The sequence below is a fragment of the Procambarus clarkii genome, chromosome 29 (assembly GCF_040958095.1).
Source record: "Procambarus clarkii isolate CNS0578487 chromosome 29, FALCON_Pclarkii_2.0, whole genome shotgun sequence".
Taxonomy (NCBI): Eukaryota; Metazoa; Arthropoda; class Malacostraca; order Decapoda; family Cambaridae; genus Procambarus; species Procambarus clarkii.
This window is the reverse complement of record NC_091178.1, coordinates 7,713,629-7,737,433: the sequence shown is the minus strand read 5'-3', so window position 1 is coordinate 7,737,433 and position 23,805 is coordinate 7,713,629. Positions and strand designations below refer to the sequence as shown.

At 37.0% G+C, this 23,805-nt stretch overlaps 1 protein-coding gene across 1 annotated transcript; it reads left to right on the top strand.

Annotated features, from left to right (window-relative positions):
• The first annotated feature begins 735 nt into the window (after positions 1-735).
• LOC123765002 (diacylglycerol lipase-beta) lies at positions 736-23,229 on the top strand. Its single transcript, XM_045753316.2, is given in 17 exon segments — positions 736-878; positions 3,114-3,228; positions 4,449-4,661; positions 5,058-5,085; positions 5,087-5,168; positions 5,624-5,738; positions 6,934-7,031; positions 7,840-8,004; positions 8,821-9,010; positions 10,404-10,527; positions 13,135-13,245; positions 13,510-13,654; positions 14,320-14,450; positions 15,623-15,739; positions 16,190-16,324; positions 20,540-20,697; positions 22,314-23,229. Coding segments are annotated over 16 exon segments (2,064 nt in total). The 5' UTR covers positions 736-878; positions 3,114-3,133; the 3' UTR covers positions 22,471-23,229.
• Positions 23,230-23,805: the final 576 nt, after the last annotated feature.

The window sequence follows — 23,805 nt, the reverse complement described above, 5'->3', positions numbered from 1 at the left end:
AATTACGGGCTATTCATGCCCGTGCCACCTCTTGGGTGGCTTAATCTTTATCAATCAATCACTGGCAGAAGATACAGCACCTGGTTCTTGTGGGGGAGCCGGGATGATGGCAGGAGTCTTCTGTCTGGTACCGCGGTCCCCTTGTGCACTTCGTAATTAACAGGTGGTGAGTTTGGTAGCCAGCTGGAGCGAACATCACCTCCAGATGGCTCTGAACAGCGAACCTCTCACTTGCGTGTTTAGGCAAGTAAATGTGTGTGAATAGAGACACGAGTTCTCCCTGATAATGCAGTTGCTTGATGAAAAACGTAATGTGACCATGTACTGCTCTGGTGCCTTCGGGGGATGGAAATGTTGCGGAAATATTCCGAAGTTTCCATTCCTTTTGAAGGGTCTGAGTGGTATATAGTCAGTTAGGCGTACCAGTTATGTCAGTTGCACACACAGCTGGATCCAGGTATCAACCAGCTGGCTCTTTGGGTTCGAGTCAACTTGCAGGGTGAGTGTCTATGTGTGTTTATATATATATTTTATTTATTTATTTATTTATTTATTTATTTCCACATAGGAGAGAAACAGTAAAATAACCCGAGCGCTTATCTGATTTAAGTATGTTTAAAAAAAAAAAAGGTATTAAATGACGAAAGCGCTCATGCATGTGGTGGTATATGGAGCGTTGAGCCCCAGTGTGGTGGAGGCGGTCCCGTACACCTCCAGTACCCGGGCTGTCACTCACCAGGCGACACTCACGCTCCCCGCCCCTCACAACCTCCCTCACCATGGGTCCGCCCACCTCCTGAACACCTGCAGGGACACTGGCATGGCGTGGTGCGTGTGTGTGTGAGACTACAGCTTAGAGATGCCCGTGTGTCCGGCAGGTGGGTGCTGGAGACACCTATTGGGTGTTCTCTGAGCCTATCTCGCTTCCGGTCATGCATGATGTTCTCTGATAATATTGGTGATTTTGGTGGGGGTGTCACCTGTTGATAATGTGCCAGCTAACTCGTCCGCGGCGGAGGATGTGAAACATGTGCTAGTCCGTGTAGCTTAATATAAGTATAAGTGTGTGGTAGTAATCCGAGGATATAGCAAGACCCGGAGGTGGAGGTAGCTGACCACAAGCCTGCAACAGGAGTGACCTTGGTGGGCACAGGAAATAGCTAGTTTCTTAAGAGTTTTCTCATTCCTCCCAATCACTTTGCCCAGTAATATTTAATTTAGCCCTCCCCCTTAATATAGCAGCCATCCTAGCTATATCTTTGCCAACACCAAATGCGCCACTGCATTATACCTAAATGAACACATTAACTAATACAGGAGTATACATGTACAGTAACATGTTCAGAATTCCAGTATTTACCTATTAATTAGCCCATTATTAATTCTTGGGCAGGACAGAGACGTCTGGATGCGTTCTCTCGCTTGATGCCTTAGTGCACCTGCCAGTAGATAGCTCAACATTTTCCAAGCAAGTGTGTACTTTTTGAACGCGAGGTCTCCGTGCTTGGGTACCCTAGTCTAGATGGGGCACACCTAAGTGTGCTACTGCTGAATAACCATTTTCTTTTCCTTGAAGTCTAATGTGACTCCCCCTCTCCCTCACTTTGGATTAGTGTGACAATGTATGGAGACCTTGTCTTCAGAAAGGCAGCTTTTTTGGTGAAAGTTCAAAACCAGTCGACAAAAGTCAGGTCTCGTACCAGAAACATTTGAGGGCCTCAAGGCTAACAACACTGCAAACCAGACATGACAGGGCCAGTCTCATTGAAACTTTAAATACTGAACAATTTGGAGGATGTAGATCCAGACGGCTTCTTCAAAATTTTAGTTGTAACACAAACAAGGAGAGTTTCAAGCTCAACAAACAACAATGTAGGACAAAACAGATGCTATTTTCACCCATAGGGTTATAAACCCTAAACTAATTGAATAGTAGTTTTCTATAAGTTCTTTCTGCCTTTTTTGAAAATAGGAGTAACATTTGCATATTTTTAAATCCAAGGAAACTATCCCTTGGTTGATTAATTTTCTGGAAAGAAGTTTCAGTGGCAGACATAACAGTAGTTCAAATGTCAGTTCCGGAACAACTTTGGATTGAATTCTGTCAACACCTGGAGCTTTTGAATCTTTTGGTTTGCCACTGCTTTTCCTGATTACATCGCATGTTATTTGAATATCCCCTAATTCATTGTCTTCACCTGCTTCAAACATTTGTGTTGGTATAAGGAAGTTGTCTAAACTTTCTAGTGTGAATACTGATGCAGAGTACAGTATGCGTTCAAAATGTTGGCTGCCCTTTTATCGTCAATTTTAACTTGGTTTGTCTCATCCTTTAAAGGTCCTCCTACCTAGTCTTTTATTTTAGTTTTACTTTCTATATAGGCATAGAAATACTGGATTCTCCTTTGTTTTGAGCAGGCTTTCTTTTGTAGTTTCTTTTGGCTAATCTAATAATTTCCCAATTGGCTGAATTTAAAGCCTTTCTGAATATCTCATAATCTATTTTTATTTTAATTAATACCTGCTCCAGAGGTTTTGCTTGGTTATTACAGCTTTTTTTTCTCTCTGCTTGTGTCATTCGTCTAGTTCTTTCTTTGCACATATTTTTTAACCCATTCTGTAATAACCTTTTTGAAGCTTTCCTATTATACTTCCATGTCTTGATTTTCTTTTAACTCCTTTCAGGAAGTGTTTTGCAATTCCTCTCTCATTCCTTAATAGTCTCTGTGAGGGTAGTTTAGAATTATCATCCAGGACCTTTACTAAGGTTTCTATAATTGTAGTTATCTTATATTATTGTGATCATATGAAGGGGTCAAGAAATTTTTCTCCTTTCACTTGTGATGTTAGATACACCCAGTCTATTGTTTGGTGGTGGAAGTCTCCAGTTATAAGGGCTTGGGTTTCTGCTGCTGCACTGATTACATTGTACAGATCAGCAACTTCCTCTGCTGTTGTTCTGTCTGCTCTATAGCATACAGTACTTCATTTGTTAGTTTATAATACGTACTATAATAATAATCATGTTTTTGATTATTATTTTAATGATTACAGTATTTGATTTTGATGAGTTTTTGATCATGTAATTTACACTATCTCATTTCCCTGTTTAGATACTAGATTGTGAAGAAAGATGCCAGCATTAGTGGTATTCCAGCGACGGTGGCGCATTGGAAGTGATGACCTTGTTATTCCAGGCATTATAGAAGTTATATTGCGTGCAGGATGGTAAGTGCTTTAGAATCCATATGAAAACCAATGTGTGTTCCATTACCCTACCCTATTACCATTACCTGGTAATGGTAATGGGGTAGGGTAATAACCATTGTTCCATTACCATTACCCTACTTTTAACCAACAAGTTAAAGGTAGGAAAATGACTGAGCTACAGTATCATATTTTGCATATCTAATTTATGTGCTGTTATGTATAGAGGTATAAAATCAGGAATTAGAGGAGCAGAAATGAAATGTCTGAAAAACATGTGCAGTGTAGGTAGAATAGAGTAAGGAATGAAAGTGTACTAAAATGGTTTTGATATGTTGAATGATTCAATAATGACTGGTGAAGAGTGTATTTGGCCGAATTTAAAGGTAGGAAGGAACATTGATAATATTATTGGCTGATATAGTGTGTGATTAAGATAAGACTGTGTGAGCAACACACAGGATGTGTTGCAGGACAAAGCTAGGTAGTATTGCAGTTTGTGGAAATCCCATTAGAAAGAAAGAAAAAAAATCCCAAATAAAGAAAACTTCCATCAGGGTTACAAGTTTGTCTAAGCAGTTTCTTGTTATGGTGCACTTTTTTTTTATATTGTAGTGATCTCTTATTCCCTAAGCAACCCTTTTTCCTCTTTTGAGGGAGGGGGGCGGTTATATTCAAGTTCAGGTTCCCAGAGGCCTGACGTGTTCTACAAGGCTTGGTTACTTTCAGGTTGTAGCAGTGAGGAGCTATTCAAGGAGCCCCTCCCAGAAAAATTAATTTTTTTTTTTGGAGCATATGACGTGATTTTACATAAACATATTTGTGCAAAATAATTAAGTTTGAAATCATTTTTGTTTTTTCTTAGTGTACCATACAAGTATGATTTTAAAATTTCATGGCTCTTTAGGAGAAAATCAGAATTGATGTTAATTTTAAATAATAATAATAAATACTCTATGGATTTTTTTATAAATGTTTTCGATATTATAATGTAAATTTTCATTTTTTAATTTGCAAAGAAAAACTTGTACGTAATGTTTGTTCACCCATTAAGAATTGTGCATAATGTCATGCGAGGGCCGAGAGAAATGCATTTTCCAGGGGGAAAAATATTATTCAAAATGTCTGCTGAGCTTGGTTACAAAAGTTTGGAGATACTGTACTGTGTTTTGAAAGTTTGTGCAGTCAATAGAAAACAAAAATTGTGTTTTGTTAAAAGTTGCTAAACTCTGATCTGACAGGCTTGGGTTGACACTGACCCTGTTTATCCACCACGAAGCCGACACCTCCAGGTGCACCAGTGGCAGCCACCTCCTTCGCCTCTTTCTTATAGGCAGTATGGTCATTCTGGGAACAACGCTCATCATAACTGTGTTACTAGTGTTCTTCAGCAGTCGTGGCACCATCATGAATACTGCCCCCCGGAAACGTGTATCTCGTCTCCTTGTGACAAGGTGCTTTCCAAATTGTTAATTTTTGTTACAAATTTTATACTGTAGGACACTTAAGTACTGTATCTTACAGTATACAGTTTTATGTTGTTGTTGTTAAAGATTCAGAACCTGAAACAAATAGTTCTAAGTAGCACGGGCTATGGTGAGCCCGTATTTTATACAGTTTTATACTGTAAGAGTATTATACTGTATGTGTAATACATTTACTGTAAGCAGTTACTGGATTATTATTTAGATGAATTATAACAATCTTAGACCTGCAGATATTATTGATAATACTGCTGCATTTACATTTTGTTATTGTATGAAATGCAATTACGTGTATTACTTAGTCTATTTTTGTGTTAATGTATAATAAATGAGCTTGACTAATGCTGCATCCGATACATTTTGCAGAGTTATGTTTGGTATTCCAGAGGTTGCATTGGAATGTAATGGGAAGTGTATGGATACTGACAGGTCAGATCCACTGTGAACCTGATACAGCCTTACCCCTTCTGATGAAAGGTGATACTAATGTGAAATTTAATTTTATGAATTAGTCTACAGTTATTATTTATTTGGTTAAACACTAAAATTGATAAGGAGGAAATTTTAAAACCCAGAACAGAAAGAAAGTGGCCATAGATTCAAGCTAAGAAAACAAAGGTACCATCAAAATTTATGAAAAGTTTCTTTTGCAAACAGTAGATGGATGGAGTAAATTGTGTGAAATTTATTTTGCCAAAATGTTTGGTTATACTATACTAGTATTTTACTTTACAAAGAGTTTGGAATATGGTAAAGTTTAAGGTTTTGAGACGCCTACATATTTGGCAAAAGTAATTTGTAAAAGAAAAGTACCGGTAACTTGAATGATTTTTTATAACTGAAATTTGTAAGCTTATAAGTAAGGGACTTTCTGTTTAGCATTACTATTTATATTTGATGTACTTTCCTCTTATCTTACTCTCTTGTTCCAGCTCTTGTCATCTACACCTGTGTTGCCATTGGACTCATTTTCATTGGGATTTTATTGTTATTTGATCCCATGAAGCGACCCAGCAGGCAAGGGCTTGTTGAAGGTGGTGCCTTAGGGTAGGTGAGACCCCCTAGTCTTGTGTAGGGCTTGTTTATTTCCTGTTATTTGCATGCATTTAATCTCATTGGTTGCTTCATTTGCTGTGAGGTGTTTTGGGTACATGTTATAAATAAGCAGTACTGTACTGTATTGTACATGATATATAATATTTCTTCTAGCTAATTTTCATAAATTTGGTATTGCAGAAAAATTTGTTTGTATAATTTTCTTCAGTTAAGATATCCAGACTGTTGTACAGTTCTTTAATTCTTAAAGTGCAGTTATTGTCATACAGTGAACCCTGGGAAATGTGGTTGTCATATGTTGATAAGTTATCACCCAGGTTTTAGGATTTTATTGTTATATTACATCTGTGGATTTTTAATTGCTTACTATAGATGAAATTATCTTGTATCACAAGCAATATAATTACCAAGTCACCATATGGTCTTTTCTACCTGTGTGAATCTGTTTCTCGATGATTCCAGGTAGAATAGCAGCAAAGGAATGGGCCGCATGACACTCCCTTTAGTTGTCCTATTAAATGATTTACAAGCAATATAGATGTACATATTTTATTGTATTGCATTCCTATGTACAGTACTCACTATTGTTGTCAATTACATAGAAATAGTTATTTCACACATTGTGTAAACTGAAGTGAATAATGAGCATAAACTACCTAATTTGAACATCACACCTATTTTCCCTACATGTTGAATCGGCAAATTGTGGGTACTAGTCCACGGATGCACTGACTTGCACACCTGGCTTTCTCCCAATGAGCTTGAAACACACAACTTGGATATTTGAATTTTAACATTTTCCTTACTTTCCATGCAAATGTATAATATTATAAAAAACATATTTTTTTTTATGTGCATGGTCAAAGTGGCAGATATTGTGATAGCTGCACATTAAAGGTCAAGTACAGTTTGCATCAGCTGTGGTGTAGTATGTCAACCTGCTTTGACTAAGCCATATCCTAACCAAGGTTCAGTACAATTTTGCTTTAGTGACCATCCAAGTTTATTGCTCAGGAAAATACTTTTCATATACTGTACTGTATACCTAAAGCTTAGAGTTTTGCACAGCTTCAGTTTGTATTATTGTAGTAGAGTACAGTACTATATGTATATTGTATATTTATCTATTTTTGTTAGCTCAGTGGCATTGTAAATACTTAAGGGCAGTAACTTTTCTCTCTTTCAGGAGTCACTATATTCAGCTGTGGGAGAACCGCTGTCGTTTTTTTTGTTGCGTCAGATCTCGTGATGAGAATAGCTCTGAAGCCTTCAGAAATGTTGCAGGTAGAGACAAGCACTATGACTGAAGGGTGCATGTAATAAGATGGAATAGTGTTGAGTTTTCCCCTGTAAAGGAATTACAATAATTTTATTTTTTATGTAGTGGTTCTATTTTGTAAAGTGGTGAACTTTAATGATGAGATCATCACTGGTGCCAATTGGACAAGTAGACAGCCATCATTTGCCACTATACATCTTCTGCTGGTATCCCTGATTGTTCCTCATAGAAATTACAATTACCTGAATTTACCTGAGGGTGACTTAACACTAGTGGCCTTGACGAGGACAGGAAGCTAGTGGCTTGTCAGAGGTTCCCCCGATTTGCCCTGATGATCTTTCCCAGGTGGATTTTATGGAAATCTATCGGAAGTTATCGGTACATTATTTTATTTGGTCTTGTAAGTCAAGACTTGAGGATTAATGAGTTGGCTTAAAATTTTGTAAGGCGAGTTTTATGGATTTATCTTCTCGATTTATCTTCTCAACAAAAATTTGTTTACATTGTGTAACTTTAATTTTAGTATTAAATTAATAATTTAATAGTTTTAGGCTATCTAATTTGGATGTAACACTTTCATAACAATTTTGCAGTAATATGTATATAATAATGTTTAAAATGGAAAAAACTGGGATTTTTTTTTATATTAATGTTAGTTTTATTTGTAATGTCGGTTGTGAACAAGGACCAAAGCCATGTGCCAAGGTTTATAAAATCTTGTTGATAAATTGCATTGTTATAACTTGTTCATTAATATATCTGCATTTTTCATTATTTTCCACACAACTCATATTGGTTCACAATAACTTGCAGATGTATTTGCCTCTCTGTTTGAGGAGAGTGATTTGGTGGCATCCGACCTAGCTGCTGCTCTGGTGCTACTGAGGCTGAAGAGGAAACACGAGGAGCAACGGGAGGAGTCCAACAGAAAGCTCAACCTCCATCTACCTATCAGCCGCTCCTCCACCGCCAGCATTGGTGAGGGCTGCAAATTACTGCTATTACTGCAAGGGAAAGAGGGAAGAGGGAGGGAGGGAGAGAAGGAGGGGATGGGGAAGGGAGGGAGAGATGTAGGGGACGGGGGTGGGAGGGAGAGAGAGATGGAGGGGATGGGTGAGGGAGGGAGAGATGAAGGGGATGGGGGAGGGAGGGAGAGATGGAGGGGACGGGAGAGGGAGGGAGGGATGGAGGGGACGGGAGAGGGAGGGAGTGATGGAGGGGATGGGGGAGGGAGGGAGAGATGGAGGGGACGGGGGAAGTTGACATGGAGGGAGGGGAAGGAGAGATGGGGGAGGAAGAGGGGCAGGAGAGACAAGGGAGGGGGGGGGAGCGTTTGTGAAAATGTGTGTTAAAAAATTAAATTTAAAGGGAACAACCATACTTGCTTTGGGTTTGTTTATGAAGTTTTACAGTAGCTATTTATCATTTACATATAAAACTTGAGTTGATTGCATGCCTTTAGACTTGTCATCTGGAATGTTATCTCTATTGTAGCCTTGGGAAGATGGTCTGAATTAATTGGGAAGGTCATGATTTATAGTACTGCAAAAGTACTCGGTAATTGCATATTTCATTTGTACATAAATTTATTTTCAGCGTTTTTTAAAGTTTCTATGGGAGAGACATGAATGCCTCCCTGCCATTTAATGTCTTATTTATTGCCTTATGCTGACACTGACATTAAATACATTTTTTAAAATCGAAGAAATATTTTGCCAGTTCAAATACATTTGTGATCATGATCATTATGATTATATAAATACTGTGTTTATAAATCTAAAGATTTTTCCTCAGGTGCATTGCAGGATGAAGGAGGGTTGCCGTACCAGCAGTCACCACGTCCTGAGTGGATGAAAGTTGGCAGTGCCTATCACTTTATGAAGTATGCTCTGGCATCTTACGGCTGGCCCTGGTTTGTTTATGGCCAGTTCTGTGGTGCATGCTGCTCTCTATGGTCGCACTTGCGGTGTTGTATGTGCTGCAGGTAAATATATGCACAGATCTTTCCTTATTAACAGATCATGGGTCAGGGATCAGGTCACTGCATGCACCCGATACCATCCTGTATGGTCTGTTGTAAGTACTATTTGAGTAATGGCATTATGCATGACAATAAACAAACAAATATTAATTTTGGAATTCTATGGTGCTTTTAAAATCTGATGACCAAAATTTATAAATGAAGTGCAAATGTGAGTCTGATTGGTTTTGCTGGTGTGAGAAGTATTGAAGGCAGAATGCTGAAAGATATATCTATAGATTAGATTAGCATAATGGTGCAGAAGACATAATAAGGAAAAACTGCTTGTATGGATGTACTGTATATGCAAAAATGCTCAAATATAGCAAAGAAATGTATAGTAAATATAGCAAAGATCTGAGTGAATTTGTGTGCATGGAAATTTGGTTCAAAAGAAAGCATAGTGGCAGAAAACATGATTTGGTGGAGTCAGTTTAAGAGGTTATCTTGAGATGATTTCGGGGCTTAGCGTCCCAGCGGCCCGGTCCACGACTAGGCCTCCTTTTTGTTATACACCCCAGGAAGCAGCCCGTAGCAGCTGTCTAACTCCCAGGTACCTATTTACTGCTGGGTAACGGGGCATCAGGGTGAAAGAAACTCCGCCCCTTTGTTATCGCCTCCACTGGGGATTGAGCCCGGAACCTCAGGACTATGAATCCGAAGCGCTGTCCACTCGGCTGTCAGGCCTCCTCAGGAGGGAGTTATTGTGTGACATAATTTAACTGACATGTTTTGAGAAACACTACTTTTATACTTTTAATCTTATGAAGTGGAGGGATACTCTTGTGAATGATTTACAGGTGTGATAGTGGTGTGACTTTTATGTTGCTGTGTAGTCTGGCAGATTGGGTGAATGGTGTGTGAACATCTTGCTCTTTTCATATACAGTACTACTGTAGTGATCTTCTATTTTTACTGGACTGATGCTCCATAAAAGTGAAAAATGTTGCTACAATATAATATGGAATAAAACTTCAGGTAATAAGTAACTTAATAAATGGCTTTATTATTATTAGCACGTAGGTTAAAATTTATTTACTGAACCATTTTGCAGGTGGGTGAAACTAACTTTTTATATTTGAAGTTTTATAATCGGGCTTTTCAAGGCAAGAACAGCTATGTTAATTCAACAGTGTGGTGGGGGGGGTCAATATGTCAAACTACTGTTTTGTGATACCGTAAGAGTTGCTTGCTTAGTACAATATGTGGATTAGCATGGTAAAATAGTTACTTTAAATTTGATTAAGTTGGCCATGCAGTATCTATGCATCAGATAGCAGAGCTGTTCTTATAAATTCCACTTCCAACTAATGCTTTATCACTTCTAAATAACTCTGAAATAAATCTTAATGTGCAGATCATCTCCAGAGTTCGTTATGCAGGATAACTGCTGCCTCTGCCACACAGCAGCACTTAAGGCAATCACTAATCTCACCGAGGACAATATCACCTACATCACCTTCCACAACAAAATATATGAGGTAATCTGACAAAATTTGCTCCAGTATATAGCATAGTTTCCCATCTGTCAAGAGGTAAGAGGTTATACACAGTTATGAAGTCATTGGTGAGATTTATAACAATGATTTTCTAACTACACACACATTGGTCTATAGCACTCTACTGTAATACTAATCCTGTGCTTCAATTTTTTTTATAATGCTGAAATTGAACTCGGACACTTCACGATAAATACAGTGTTTCTTTGATGTCTTCTGGGATCAACTTAACCAAAGGAAATGCCTGGCAAATAGTCTTAAATTGTGGAACAGTCTCCCCGATGTAATAAAATGTTGTACTTTATTTATTTGTACATTTGCAAGAAGACTCGGTGGATTTTGTAAGAATTTTGGCTGTGGTGCATGCACATTTTACCTAGTCTCAAAGGATAGCCAGATAGCCTTGCTTCTGGTTTCTTGAACTATGGTTATCAGTGTTTTTTTGTATTATTATAACAAAGACTAGGGTTCATAAGGGCTGTCAAATGATATACCTAGTGAAACTGCAAGCAAGAGCTGTTATCCTACCTCAGCTCACTTGAAACCTACTGCTAGACCCATACATTTCATGATCCTATTATATGCATCAATAGGCATAAGCTTTATTCACTAACAACATTAGGTAACAATCATGTAAGGAACAGAGTGAGCCCGTAGCCAACTGTGCAAGAGTCTTCATGTGATCAGTTACCTGATCTCCCGTGTATCAATGTGTTGAGCGTGCAAGTGCCAGATGCATACTGGATGTGTTGCTCTCTTTCGGGATATGTTAACTATTTGCGCAGTAGCCCTCTCTCTCTCTCCTTTCCATTCTATTCGATGGAATGAGGTGCAGTCTAGGCTTCCTCCTCCTGGCTTTGCAGTCTGTTCAACTATTTGCAGGATGGCATGATTTACCTGTGCATGGTCCTGGCAACATCCAGTTTATGGAGTGCCTTTTCCATTTCCTGTGGAAGATGGACTTATCTTTTCTTTTTTTCCTGGTCCAGGGGCTTCTTCCCAAGTTAAATGGATAAGGGCTGTTTGTGGGTTGCATTCTTTTGCAGGCTGTGTTCACCAACAGGCTTTCTTGTGGTTAGTTTAGCCTTAGTTCCTGAGTTTTCTTGCCTTTGTCTTGGCCCCATCCCTTCCCAGGGCTTTGCCTTTCCATAAAGCTCATTGATGCACCAAGCCTTGGTGGTTTGCAGTTCTCTGCTAACATTCATGTGTGGGGGGGTTTCTTAGCCTTTTGTGCAATCTGTGTTAGTCAGGTGGCATTCTTAGTGCTACATCGATGTCTTTAATTGCTGTGGCACAGTGTGGTGACTTTGTAGTCCTTCTGTCTGTTCCTTTCTTCAGTATCCTTCCTTAGTTTTGTTTGCCACTGGTGTTCTCTTTTTCTCATCTGACTTCTCTTAATTCCTCAATTGCTGCCTATACCATCTCATCTTGTTTGGTCTTGGGGTAGCTGCTCTTGTTGGCATTTGTAAGGTAGGTGTGGCCTTTGTCCAGCTGCCTTAGACATTTTGATCTCCAATTATAAGATTAATTTTGATTGTGATTGAATGAATTTTTTTTATGGTGCTCCTTGCACTGTTCGGGGTTGAAGCTCTGTTTGTCTGCCATTTCTCATGTTCCAAGATCTACTTTTCACAATTTCTCCCAATGGTGGTTCAGTCCAGTCTGCCAGCATTTGTCCCTATGCTGAGGATATGTAGTTGTTTACTGCTTTGCTTTGATGAATTTCTTTGCCATTTTGTCCATGGCTGATATTCAAAGCCAGGGGGCTTCTGGTGCTTCTCCTGATGTTAGTCTTTCCTTCCTTGTTGGTTGTTCTTTAGACTCACTCCACAAGTGTGCAGTCCTGCATTTTGCATGTAGCTGTCATTCTTTGCCCCAGGCATTCTTCTCTATTTTGACTGCGCAAAATTTTCTTCCCTTAAAATAAAAACTAACCAAAAAATCTTTCAAATGAATCTCATAAATTTTCTCATGCTTAGCTTCCTTTAGCTCAAGATATTCTGCACAATTCTGTGGGAACCCATATAATTATTACTGATTATGGCAAATCAGACAGTCTACAAAACAACTTTTTAGAGCAGACACCACATTCTGTGCCAACACTGTCTGCCAGCAGCCTCACTCCTGAGCCTTGATCACATTTGTATATGTATTTAGCCTTTTCATCCATGTTAAAATGCCTGTTCTTCCTCCTAGTACCTACCTGATCTAGTCTAGCTCTTGCTCACAAGTACTTTTTCTACTCCTAAGGTTCATTAACTCAGTTGATGAACTACTCTACACAAATGTGTAGTGATGATTTGTGCTAGAGAAGTCCTTTTGAATATCGACTGTCCCATCACTTTCCTGGTTGCTGTCCTTTGCATTTCATCTTTTTAATGATAATAATAATAAACGGTACTAGTTTTAATGTTGCAAGAGATTGAGCTGACAGGGTTTGTAATTATCAGGACAGGCTTTTTATATATCAAAACACTTTCTGCCTGTATTGTGTTTACTCCAATTCAGTTATGTGAATGCAGTATGTACATTTGCTGACAGCGCATGATATTTCAGTAATGGTGCACTCACCATAATGTTCTCTTTCAGGTGCCATTTTTTGTTGCAATTGACGATGAAACTCAAAATGTTGTGGTGGCTATTCGTGGAACACTCTCGCTCCACGACGCAATCACTGACCTCAACGCTCAGAGCATCAATGTTAGTGTTGGTGGAGCTTTCTTTGCATGAAGATTACCATCATAATTTAATCAATTAAAAAATTTATTTGGAAAAACTGATTAAAATAGTTTCATAATTATAGTTAGATGTGATATTGTATATTTATATAGGATGGTCTTGTGTATCAGTTGTAGGGATGGCACACAGGAAGCTTGGAGCCACACTAACAAAGTAATCAAATGAGCAAATAAATACAATTCAAAATAGAATTACAATAATGCTCTTCTCTTTTCTTTGGTTTAGATTGAGGTTGAAGGGATTCCTGAAGGTTGTGTTGCTCACAAAGGCATGGTACATGCAGCAAGGTTTGTCCTTCGCAGGTTAGAAGAAACGCGAGCCCTGGCTGAGGCGTTGTCTGCTCGCACCGGCTATGGACTCGTCATAACTGGCTAGTGCATTTTTTTTTTATCAGAATAATTACACCATTGTGATATTCCCTTTATTATTGCATGATATGTTTTTAGTTACTGTACAATTTCTTAATGCACATACTGTAGCTAAAATATATACAGCAATGTCTAGTGTACTTGCATTTTTTAGTTTTACATTTAAAGTTCTGTACTCGGATTGCCTCAAAGTACTAAAATTGTGCTCCCTGGAATGGAAGCTAGATGAACATCTCATAATAAACACACACAATAATTTAAGAGTAGTGCAAAACTTGCACAATAATATTACAAGATACTGGCATGATAGATGTGGCAGGAGGTGTAGAATGAACTCGATGAAAGTCAGGTACCATAAGTACAATAAGATAACGCTGCACATCAGAGGTCCACAACCTGACTTCCCACCAACATTTATTGTAAAGGGTTGGATGGAAGAATGGTTGAACCTTTAAAGATTGAATTTAACAAGTTTCTGCAGGAGTTGCCAAATCGAATGGATTCTGATTGCTATGTGGTTCTTGGGTTAATTTCTATATGGGTGAAAAGTATCTCCAATTATCTGTTCTACATAGAGGTCCAGGAAGCTGGTAACGGTTGCCTCCAGTGTAAGTCACATTGGATCTATTGAAAAGGTGGTGTTATATATATTGATATTGTTTGACAGGGCACAGTTTGGGTGCAGGGACGGCAGTGGTGTTGGCAACTCTGATGCGGCCGCAGTACCCCAGTCTTAAGTGTTTTGCATTTTCCCCGCCGGGTGGTCTTTGCTCAAAGGAGTTTGCTCTGGCTACACAGGTAAATTCTTGTCTTTCTTATTAAAGCTTAAATAATATTGCAAGCTTAAATTAAAGATAATACAGTTCTGTACTACTACATTAACTCTACCTGTACACCCATTTTTAGGTTGATTTCCTGGTTCATATAAAAAAAAAATACCAAAATAAAGTTTTTGTTTCCTATATTGTAAAACATATTTTTAATGCGTGGAAAAACTTCTAATGCTTTTTAGTTTGGCTATAGTGAGGTGAAGAAATGTTTAAATATCAAATTCCAAGAATTAGTTTTCAAGAAAAAGAATTGTAATAGATTTCTTATTACTGTATCACAAATATCATCTTGGTCCATAAAATGCCTTGAAATTTTGCATAGCATCAATGGTTCCTATCATTGTTGATGGATTATAATATTTTACCAATATGGCAAACGCTTGTCAGAGGTTGAATGCCATTCACACCTAAAGTAGATGCCATTCATTCTAAAGTTGAATCGCATCCACGCAAATATTTTTGGGGTATATTTTGAATATTACGAATCGCATTAAATCTGCCACGGGTGACAACCACCATTGGTCTCTCTCTCTCTTGAGGGGCGACAGAAGCAGTTTCAGGGTTAAAGGACAGTACAGTAATAGCTTTAAAGAGTGCAGGCTTAAATTACTCTATTGAAGAAAAAGAATACTTTTTAATTATGTAAATAATAATTACAATAGCTTGTTTTTGTCAAAGATTTTTTTTTTGTTTTTGTTTTTGTAGGTAAAGAGTCTTAGGAGTCTGGGAAATTCTAAAATTAAGTGTGAGATTCTTAAGTACAGTTGTACAAACTGTACACTACTGTAATGTATAGTTGATTTACGGTTTTAACTTGAAGTGATTTAATATGTCCATCTTTTATGCAAAACAAAAATTTAGACCATTGTTCTCATTTTAATATTCTGTTTTAAGTTAGCGTTTTTGGTGATGAGACTTTAATGTTCCTGGTGCGCGCCCTTCTTCCTTCTCAGGGTATACAGTACTGCTCATGAATCACAAGGTGATGCACTGAGCGTAAATATTTATTCACAAAAAAATGAGAAATATTTTCTGTGGATGCAAACTGAAGTGGAGATGAACAAGAGTGTGATAAGAGTAATAGATGTAGAAATGTTATGGAAAATCTAACATGATTAGTACAAGAAGTGGTATTTTCAGAGCTTTGTGATGTCGGTAGTCGTTGGGGATGATCTTGTGCCTCGCTTATCCATGAATTCCCTCCATGACCTCCGTCACAAGATTATGTGTGTTTTAGATACCTGTCGTCAGCCAAAGGTGTGTCCTTGTTTTTTTTAAAGGTGTGTTATAAACAGGATGTGCCTGATTTCATTTCTCTTTATTTGTAAAGACATATTTAAGTCTTTTCCAATTATTCAATATGTCAGGGTGAGCTTTTAATTGTGATTTTAGGATACAGTATATAAAAGATGATCTTGTTAATTTTGAACGCATGGGTTTTTGCTGCTTATGGCACATATGTACAAACTGGCTGTTATATTCAAAACATTGAACAATATATTTCAGATACTGGGCATCAGGGGCCACTGTAATGGGTAATAATGGACTCTGTAATTGACAATAAGAGTTAAGTTATGGGGTTCAGATGTACAGTATTGATAGTTATTTTTTTTTTTTTTTGTAGCTTATTTGTGATTAAAAAATTTCCTCGAATATTTGATTTCTGACAAAAACGAATTTGTTACATATTATTTTATTTGTTGCCAGTACCGTGTACTAGCTCAGGGCTGCTGGTACATGTTGTTTGGTATATCTGCAGCATCACTGAACTCTGCAAACTCGGTTGAGAGTCCATCTCTAGACCGTCCACTTCTTGACAGTGCCTCGAATTCTTTTACCTATGTAAGTATGGCAGTTATGTTTTTGTTTTGTATAAGTGTGCTGACTATATTTCTTGACAGAATCTGATAATGAAATTGGAAGATATGCTTTAGTTTAAGCTCTGCCACTAATAGATGAACCCTAAGATTACAATTACTGAATTTAAGAAATTAAGAAATGTCTAAAGAATCTGGATCACTATGGAGAGCAATAATTTCTAAAGTCTGATACTGAAGACTAAAGACAGAGACTACTAGTGCTTTTTATTGTACGGAATTAATAACAAAGTTCTGTTTTGATTTAAATGGAATCTTGAACCTTGCAAACATAATGTCGAGCAGAATTAACCTTAAGAGTTGGTTTTTTAACTCCCCATTCAGTTTAAGGAACGGGGTATTGTGTTCAACCATGCTGCACTTGTGTATGTGGGGAAGAATTGGAAAGGTGGTAGGCATTGTTATTTCCACTATAAGATGTGCATGTCCTGAACTGGGGCCAGAGGTTAGCGTCACAAATAACATTTGAAGGTGAAATTGCCATAGGGGTTTCTCTGCTATTGGGCTTTTTCATTTTTTGTTCCATTTAAAGTGTGAGAAATATTTTAAATAAGCGGAGCATTGGATCAATCTTTGGTTGGAGATAGTGAAAAGTATAATAATGTCTGTTGCAATTCATTGGTTATTATGACTGGTTTGATTTAGCTTCATGATATAATATATATCTTGAGTCACCATTAATATTCTAAGCTTTACCTTAAGTATTATATCAAAACTCAGGCTGAACAAATTGTCCTTTTGCCTAAAGTTAATACGAGTTATAATTAAAATATACAGTATTAAATACTGTATATTAATTGAAGGTAATCTACTAGTGTAACACCAAAATTGGTTTTATTTTTTAACAAATCATGCTTAATTAACCTGAGGCTATCATAATACTTATATGTTGTTTCCTGTGTCTTAAGTTCAACCCAGTTTTTGGATTTCATGATAAACAGGTGAATATGAGACAAGAAGCTCTTGTTTATCAGTCTCTTCTCATATGCTGTTTCCTACTGCAGTCAGTCAGTCAGTCAGTCAAGGTTCATGAGCCATACACGTAACTCACTACATCTTGATTACAACATGTATAAACGTTGAAAGAAATCTTGCCATTTATTTCCAGCCAAATTCTCTCCCAAATACGTGTTCATGTCCACCTTTCCTATCCTTGTATTTTTCAGTTTTTTCCATTTTTAGTAATTTTGAATCTTCTTCATGCTTTTCTTTCACTTACTGTGTTGGATTATTTGCGCTTCTCATTGTCTTGTGTATACAGTAGTATATATTGATTTCCCCTACTCGGATGGTCCCTTGGCTGAATTAACCCTTTTTTTTTGCCATCTTTATTAAAGCTCGTGGACTCCAATTGACTTGCACTGTAGCATGAATCTGCTGGCTAATTAAGTTGATAATATTTTAATTTTATGATATTATATACAGTATTCGCATAATCATCCTGTGGACTGTAGTGGATGGGTTACAGAAGCACTTGTGATATTTAGGTATAGAACACAGTTTCAATTGAAATGTTAATGTTTAAAATTGTTAGCTAATTTAAATACTCCCAAATCTCTAAACATATTTTAAATAATTTAATGTCACTACCCAAGTCAGATGCAGTGGATTGGCCTTAACAGCCTAAAGCTCCTGGTCCAGTATCAACGAAGGGTTGACAGCACTTGATCTCTTAGTTCATTTGATGGGCCACGTAACCCCTCTAGTTCAAGCAATCCTCTCAATGGGTCACATTTTTACATTATTGTAAAGCCAAAGCCACTGTTCCTGGTTTTCTCTGGATCCTGGTTCAACAATGGGTACAGTAGGTGTCAAGGTGGTGGTTCAGTAGCTGGGCATCAATAACACCCAAAATCCTTGTCCAGTAGCTGAACATAGGTTTCTATTCTTTGTTCTCATCTGTAGAAAACCTCCCTGTATCTTCACCTTTGTTAATTTCTTTAAAAATGTCTCTTGAACACTTTTATATTATTTCAACATTGCCTTGCCATTCTTTTGTGATGTTGTTCACACAGAAACCTTCTTTATGAATTTAGTTCTGGTCTTCCAATCCAATTTTGGTCTTCCAATCATAGATAATTATATAATAATTTTCAAAAGGTGTAAACAAAAATTTGAATTATGTAATGGTAAGAAACTGCATCTGATAAGAGATAAAAAGGAAACAGATTTATTAAAAATCTTAAGTAGCAGTACAATATTTGAAAGTTTTACCTGTGCTTAGTACCTAATGTGTTCCTGTTCACAAAAGGGCAGGATACAGTATGTAAAATTTACTCGAGTGAACTTGTATGTCTAATTCATAAGTAGTGAATTCATAATTAATTCATCAAGTACTCAATTTCCAGCTTTCTATAAATATTTTCAGCTTTTTAGAAACATCACTGACTTAGTAATACCAGTGCTATTCATAGACAATTTTCTTGTAATGCCTGTATTAGTATGAAATTTGTTATATGTATCATATTCCAATACAAATATTCCCAAGATGGTAAACAAGTACTGTATTTATATCCACATCCAATATGGCAGGTAGGTGCTGTAAAGAGATGCAGATGATTGTGTTGTAAATACGAACCATTGGACAGCTGTGGTCTTTACGCATGGGTTAAGTCTTGCATATATAATTCTGATAGTTGCATTAACGCTTCTGTCCCATGTTGTTGTGCCATAGTAATGATGTGTTTTGTTTTTTCTGTGCTGTATTTTTTGTTTGGACTCTTATAAAAGTGTTATGGTGGCTTAATTGCATTATTGTTTAATTTTAACATTAAAACAAAACTGCAGAGGTATTATACCAGAGGTTGAGTAGTATAGCAACAGGAGCAAGGTCTAGCATATTTAATTTATATAAAGACTACAGGTGAAGTAGCTGCTCGGTGTTAAATGTCAGAGATGTTATAATCTATAGCATGCACGAGTCAAGATGTCTGTGATTACAGCCAGTAGCAGAGTAAGAGGTGCATAATTCCTAAAATTAGGAGCACATTTAGGTTAACAGTAAGTGATGATTACCTTGGTGAGGGAGGTTCTCAGTTATCTCGTCACAGTATTGGATACATTTTTTTTTTAATTGCTTGTTAATGGGAAGTTACATGGCCAGAGAGGATGGGAAGTGTTTTAGGGATAGTTGTGGGAGTGGCAATTGGCCAAAGATGAGGAAAGTAAGGAAGGGAGGTTAAAGGTATTAAGTGACACCTCATGGCTAAAATGCAGAAGCATCACACGAATCTAATATCTTACATGTTTCATGGGCGGTGGGTAATTAAATTGAATTTGAGAATAAAATGAGCATATACAGCATTTGCTTGGTTATTGCAGCTTTACACATCTTTACCTAATTATTTTCACCAACATAAATGGCATAAGCACAGTTTTGTTGTTATATTCTTGTAATGATCATTCAGTTTGTTATAGATTTAATAAATTAATATCTCCCACAGCCAAAAAGTTTTCTGACAGTTTTAGGGAAAATCCTTTAAATTACTAATAAATTAGCAAAGGGATTTGCAGACTAGACAGCAAACAACATGAGTATATATGCTTATACAAATACAGCTTCATACAAATATGCAAATACAGTAATCCTTTCTACAGTCAGAATTCACATATTTAGCATGAACATGCCGTGGGAAGGTATAGCTATATGTGAGTAAGTGCCAGTATGATTGAGGGAGCTTAAATTCATAAACCATGTTTGGTATAGTGGGCAGAGATGTAAAGAATGAATAAAGAACATTAGCTTGAGGCAAGAAACTGAATAAATGTGGCAAGCCCAGTAAAGAGTGAGCAGTACACATCATGAGCAATGCAATACACATCTGTTGGGATGCTGATTACTTTGCTGAACATTGCTTTGATGCACTTACTTGTGAACACCTGCACCTGCATGCTACTTGGATGTTGGTTAATACTGAGCTGTTCATTATGACTGTTAGCATTCATCTCTTATCACATTAAAGAATGCCTTTGTTAAAATATTCAAATAACTATTGAGACTAAATGTGTAATTATGTATATACCTAAAGTATTTGTGAAGTTCTGTAGATATATTACAGTTTGTAGAACAACATTACTTTTAGAATTGATATTTAGCTTTTTGTGTGTCCTTTATTATGTATTGTTGTCATAATGTAAGGTGATGTATAACAATGTTCTAATATTTTGCAATTATTTATAGACATCATCCCCTTCTGTGCAGGAGAGCATTGATGATGTGCGTGTGACATTTTCTGATAATGGATCTCAAAGGTGCCAGGTTCCACGACACACAGAAACGCCTCTCTATCTACCTGGTCGAGTCTTGTATTGCTTCCCAAGCTTACCAGAGGAAGAGAAGTGAGTACTATAGACATATTTTCCCTATTATCAACAACAGGAAGCCTGTAAGCTTATCAAAGTTCCCCAAGGCCTGCATCTGACTCCCCAGAATGTAACCCACAAAACATTAATAAAACCCAGGTACCTATTTACTAGTGCTGTTAGGTGAATAGAGGAATCAGGTGTAAGGAAGTATGCCAAACTTATCCATACAGTGTGGGCTTCAAACTGAATGTTTTGGGTCATTAGTTGACTGTGCAATCATAGGGAGGAATATTTTGTGTAATTACCAAAGTGTAGTTACAGTATGAGAGCTTGACACAGGGGTGTCACATCTTCTCAGTAAGCAGGTTACGTTACATAATAAACACTATTTATATAAGCAAATTAAATCCCATCTTCTAATAATTATAATACATATAGTTACTACAGTTTATATATATATATAGATATATATATAATTTATTTATTTTAAAAGGGACTAAAAAAATTATTAGAATTTTTTTTTTAATAATTTTTTTTAAGAATTTTAAAAGGGACATACTAATGATAAACATAACCTAACTTGTCCTAAGCCTAATTAAGCAAATCTTGATCAAACTTGCAGCCTTAAGATCGTTGTTTTCTATCGAGTTGATCTGTTAGATTTTTTGTCTTGGTATTGTCCACAATCTCTTAAGCCATTAGTTTCTCTGACTGGTAAGGCTTTTTGTGTTGGCAGAGATGTAATAGTTTACTCTTCAGTGTTGCTACTAGAAACCTTCATAGACATAACAATATAATTTGCACTAGCATATTGAAAGGGTGTTTAATTTTCTTTATTAAGTTAAGAGATGAAAGAAGAAAGCATGTTGGTGCCATATAAAATCACATTAATGAGTCGGTTACATGCATGGATAATGATGAACTCCTGGTGGCTGACCTAGGGCAACACTAGGCCTCGAGCAGCTGGGAACTCTCGGTTATCTAGTTACAAGACCAATAGTTGCTATTTGAAGTGGCTTAAGTGCACTGTGGAATATATGAGTACCATTGGATACAAAGTTTTTGAGTGATGTAGTTGGCTGTGTACAGTAATTATGGCCCCATCTTGATTTTTCTCTCCTGCTCTTATTTTAATTTGCCAGGATTGTGTGGACACACAATTAAACACACATTCTTCATCAGTCATTATGTTTTTAAGATGTAGAAATAACAATTGAGGGACTGGTTGATTATTTCGTTAGAATTTTTTCTGTCATTTAAATGAAGCGGATGTTTCTCGCACTATAATACAAATGTTTTAAATGCACGAACAGGAAAGAAAAGAGGAAAGCTGAGTAAAAGATCAAGTTGCTTGTAGTGCTGATAAAAAAACATAAAGAATGTGAAATAGTGTTCAGTGAGAGTTGTGTAATGTATGTCAAGAGCGAGATGTCACATGGTGCCATAGAATGAATATGAGGGAACAGAAGAATCATGAGTGGGAAAAATGGCTTTACAACTTTGCTCTTGATATTGATTCTCTGTCTAACTGAATTATTAGGTCCAAAATGTCCATAAGAAGAGCCTGTAATGCTTAAAAATAAGAGGATTAACTATGATTGTTATTTTTCCCCGAGACAGGCTCCCAAACTTTTTTTTTTCCCCACCAGGCTTGATGGTAATGCTGGAGAGTGGAAGTTCATATGGGGCGAAATGAAGGAGTTTTCAGAGATCCTGATATCCCCTTTCATGCTGCGCCATCACCTTCCTCAAGTGGTGGTGTCCGCATTGAGAGATGCTGCTGTGCAAGCTTCTGATCCAAGCTAATACATGCCTTTTAGGTGGAAGTGTAGTTTTAGTATATTGGTTGTTTATACAAAATGGAACTGAAAGCTGCTGAAAGATGTACTTTGCTATGGAAATGTTTCCTTCCTTTTGATATGTTACAAATCACAAGTTTTTTGTTCACAGTGTATGTTAGCCTTAATACTGCCATGTGTTTCTCCAATACTGAAGCTTAAGTCTCATTGCATCAAATTCCAACTTGACTCATTTTAGGGTGGATTTATTATCATATACATTACTGGTATGGCACTGTATTTCCACCAACTTACGGAATGTATTTGATACTTCTATTAATGCCTCATTTATACATAAACTATTTATGGGGAGACTAGAAAGGCAACATCTGTCAATCTAGAATGAAGCTGGCCTTTCTGCCTTGTATTTACCCACCCGGTAGTGCTGGGTGCTGGAGATGATTCAGTTCTCGTTCGGTTGTCGGTTATGTGGTTTATCTGTTGTAGGTTGTCTTCTGATCCGTTTATAAAAAAAACTACTGTATTAAGTTATGAGGTTTGTTACAAGTAAATGGTTAGGTTGTAATATTTACCATACTTTTAAGAATGTCGAGTAATGTCACCATGTAATTTGAACGTGGTAATTGGATGAAGGTTTGCACTTTATTTTTTATGCTGTACATATGGACTTGGGAATAGCCAGTTTACATGAAGGAAAAAGCACTCTTATGGAGTAAATTTGTTTTATGAGCAATGGCCCTGCTTGTAAGGTTCTCGCTCCATCCCTCTTCCTATTTACAGTCACTGAAAGTGAGGTACACCTAGTACTGTAGGTGCTGAGTTGGAAGAGCTTTTGACAATGATAAGTTAGCTACATTGGGCTGTGTTTTCTGTGGTTCTTCCATTATTTACTATGTACTGCTGGCCAGCCTTAATAAATAACCCTAGAAAATATTTTGTGTAAAAAAAAAAAAAAATTGAGTTTGTGCAATGTTATGCCTTAATTTTTCAGAAATAAGATGTTAAATTTATAGTTTGGGAAAGGTCTAGCTCTAATATACATGAGAGATTAGCTTTATTCCATTCTTCCTGCAAAGGAAGGGAATTGGAAACATGTGAAGTGCATGGTGTTTTGGATGAATGGTTCATAATGAAGTTTGGATGATGCACAATACCAGTGGGTGTTGTCTGCTAGAGTTTAATAATATAAATGCAGAATATATCCGTCATTTTTATTTGCATGATTCAGATACAGTAGTAGATTAACAAGTCCTTGTTCTATTAATGTACAGGCAAAAGATAAGTTCTTGGATAAGAGCAATATTTTAAAGTGTGTAGAACTGTTTAGTGAAGTATTTTTTGT